This window comes from Gaeumannomyces tritici (genome assembly GCF_000145635.1).
Source record: "Gaeumannomyces tritici R3-111a-1 unplaced genomic scaffold supercont2.13, whole genome shotgun sequence".
NCBI lineage: Eukaryota > Fungi > Ascomycota > Sordariomycetes > Magnaporthales > Magnaporthaceae > Gaeumannomyces > Gaeumannomyces tritici.
The window spans coordinates 140,870-144,016 of NW_008804557.1; the positions used below are offsets into that span (position 1 = coordinate 140,870).

The 3,147-nt window shown below is 56.7% G+C and overlaps 1 protein-coding gene across 1 annotated transcript in view; it reads right to left on the reverse strand.

Annotated features, from left to right (window-relative positions):
• GGTG_13437 (hypothetical protein) overlaps positions 1–2,583 on the reverse strand; it is a 3,371-nt gene extending 788 nt beyond the window's left edge. Inside the window, exons 1-2 of the mRNA XM_009231343.1 lie at positions 2,195–2,583; positions 80–2,141 (exon numbers count right to left, since the gene is read on the reverse strand). Of these exons, the coding sequence (XP_009229607.1) occupies positions 80–2,141; positions 2,195–2,275 (2,143 nt within the window). The 5' untranslated portion in view covers positions 2,276–2,583. The remainder of the gene's footprint in view (positions 1–79; positions 2,142–2,194) is intronic.
• Positions 2,584–3,147: the final 564 nt, after the last annotated feature.

Here is a 3,147-nt window from a genome sequence, read left to right on the forward strand (position 1 = left end):
GATCCCCCAACTCCGTTATGGAAAGCAGTGTTTTCCAAAATACAGCCCAAGAACTTATTGCCGAAGCGGGCTAGCGCACCTGCCCGTTGGTCGTTGTCAATAGCCATGTGAAGTTCCGCAACATCGTCATCAGTCATCTTCGTAAAAGCCGAGATAGTCGAAGGGCCATCGTTGTCGAAGCAAACGAAAAGCAAAAGACCTCTGCACTTGTCGTTAAAAACCCTCGCAAGTTTGCGAGACCGGCTCATCTTGTTGTCAAATGTCTTCCTCGTGCCCGTGCCGCCGATCTGTTGGAAGACCGCGCTGTATACCTCGGATGGCACTTGCTTGAACCCAGAGGGTATGCGAGCACGCATTTTTTCCATGGCACTCATTAAAGCAACCACGGATAGTAGCGCAAAGAAAGCGGAAGAGCGCTCATGCTTGAGGCCAAGACGATAGAGTTCAGCAGCCTGTTGGGCCCATTGTCCTTGGACTTTGAGACCGGTTGATGTTTGCGGGGAATCAGCCATCTCTTTGGCAGCAAGGAGTTGTTTTACTCCCCGCAACATCGCCTTTTTGTTCGTCAGGTTTTCCGCCAGCGTTTTGGGAAGTGGCAACTCCCTCAGCTTTTTCTTTAGCTGCTTGCCTGGTGAGTCGGTGTCTGTCTGCTCGGCTGCGGGCCGCTTCTTCTTGCTGGGGGATGTCCTGGATGCGATGGAAACTGCAGGGCGTAGAGCGGCGGCCCGTTTCGGACATAACGACAGCAGATTTTCCCCCACATGTTCAAAGTCCCAGAGCTTTTCTTCCTTTGCGAACCAGAGACCGCAGCCCTCGCAAACTTTTGTCGCGGCCTCGGGCATTAGCGAATCGCCAAGCATCAGGAAATTAATGGCTGTGGCGAATGACGGGGTCCTGTTAACGACCATGTGGTACTGTCCCGGCCTTGTGACGACCATCGTGCCGGGCTGGGCGCTTAGTACCTCGAATTCAATGCCTGCCGCACGGAGTGTAGATGGCCCAATGAGCAGGTTGTGGTGGCGGAGCCACTGGTCGCAGTCGAGACTGCCGTAACGGCCCCTGACGTATGCTTCGAAGGCTCCCGTAGACTCTGGCTTGATTACAACCCATATCTTCTCCCCGGAAAGGTTGATATTGGCGGACCAATAGTGTGCGTCTTCACGATGGAAGCAGGTGGCCGACAGCCGGTGACCGATATGTTCGTAAGGAGTAGTTACGCCGGCAACCTCCCAGTCCTGCTTTGAATCGCCTCGCTCTTCGCCTTTCTGCCGCCGCAGCTCCGCCAGTTTCGCAAGCTCGCCTGGATGAAGCAGGCCGTTAAACCGCTCGTCGCTGTTTGTACACGGAGGCCCGACGTAGTAATTGATGACTTCCTTAGGGGGGTTGGCGCAAATGTCATCAAGGAACCGTTCGGGGTCCTCTTGAAGCACCGCATCGGAGAAGTCTGGCACACTGAACCCGCCTTCCGGGTGGGCGAGACGTACCCTGCACGTGCCCGGTTCGTCAAGGCTGTACTCCATACCGAGCAGATCCCATGCCCGATCCGGTTGTTGAATCTTCTCCTTCAGTTCGGCCGAGGTAGGTGGCGACAAACCCTCGATGCGGATCATGCCGCCGACTAAGGGCCCGAACTTATCCCACAAATTCTTGGCCAAGTCTGGTCCCATATCGTCAATGTGCATAGACCGCAGAGGCGGTTCTGGCGGAGAACTGGAAGGAAGCGGGCTGCAGCCAGGCGCGGTCGAAATCCCCCCGGCCGCCGTGGTTCGGCCGTTGGGGAGGCGTTTTCGGGATGGCCCGGCCGGCGGGGCGAATTGAGCCGAAGCGAAATGGGCGGCCGATTGGGGAGACTGGGGAACAGAGCGGTCGCTTGGAACGCCCCCGACCATGGCTTTGTCTCCGTGCTGGCCGGCAGATCCCGGTGGGGGACCCGCGGCAAAAGGGTCCTCGGCTATAGCTGTTTGCGTGTCGGCAGACGTGGCCTCCCCGTTGTAGCAGTCGACCCAGTGTTGCAATAGCATTTCGAGATAATACCATCGCACGAGGTACTGGTCGCCATCGGGAGGAGTTGTTTCCCCGAAGTAGGATCGAACGCCCGTCAAACATTGAAGCAGACAGGTGTTGCCGGTATAGTCGCGGAGCTGGATAAATAAGGTTAGAAAATATCGACCAAGTTTCGAGGGGCTCTCCTTACTTTGTTTTCGGAATCTTCCAGTTCAAACTCCAGTTCTTTCTCACAATCCTCCCGCAGCCTGTCTGCCATGTTTCGGTCCATTCCCCAGTGCGTAAACTTCCCCAACTTCTTCCCCGATCTTCTTTTCGTCCACCTCTGCTTTTTCCCTGCAAGTTTTCCACCGTTTCCTCCCTCCAGTCGACAATAGCCACAACGAAATGATTAGGGTTGCCCCCCGAAAGTTGGAGCCCATCCTGAACATGGCAGAGAATAACGGCAAAGCGTCTATTCTTCATCTTGTTAAGCGCATGAACACTCGAACGGTCAATCACCGGCCAGGAGTTCATGGTGCAAACTTCATGGAACACCCCAGCCCTAATGAACTCGTTAGGCCTGAACTCGTCGACCCCCTTCTCTTGGAAATGCTTTTTTCCCCACTTAACCGCTTTGCCAAGCTTGATTTTGTGGGGCCCCTGGAACTTGGGCATCTCGAGAACCGAGGTTTCGAGGTCGACCGCAGAGCTCGTATTGGCGTTTAGGGGAGGGCCGGCTGTATCCTGAGAGGGACTATCGGGGGGGCTGCTGAGGGAACTGCCAGACGGTGACTGTGCTCCGGAATTCCTGCCCGGGGGTGCGGCATCGGCGGCGTCGGGCATATCGATGTCGGCTGCACCTTGGGCGGGACCGCTGGGCGACTGCGGTTCGGGATCGCTGCTTGATACGGCGTGAGCATCGCCCAGCAGTGAATTCATCGAGTGGAAACTTCGAAGGGTTCTTCGTCTAGAGCCGGGGTCGACCTCAAGTGGTGGGGGTTTCGTTGCAAGTGCATCCGACTGGCTTTCGCGGGGGGGCCTGCTGGAAGTGCTGGAAGTGCTTGCGGAATCGGTGGAGCCGGCGCTACTCTCTTGCTCGCTGCTCGCCGTCGATGACGCAGCCGAAGATGGCGAAGGGCCCGATGCAGGTGCCCCAGAGAC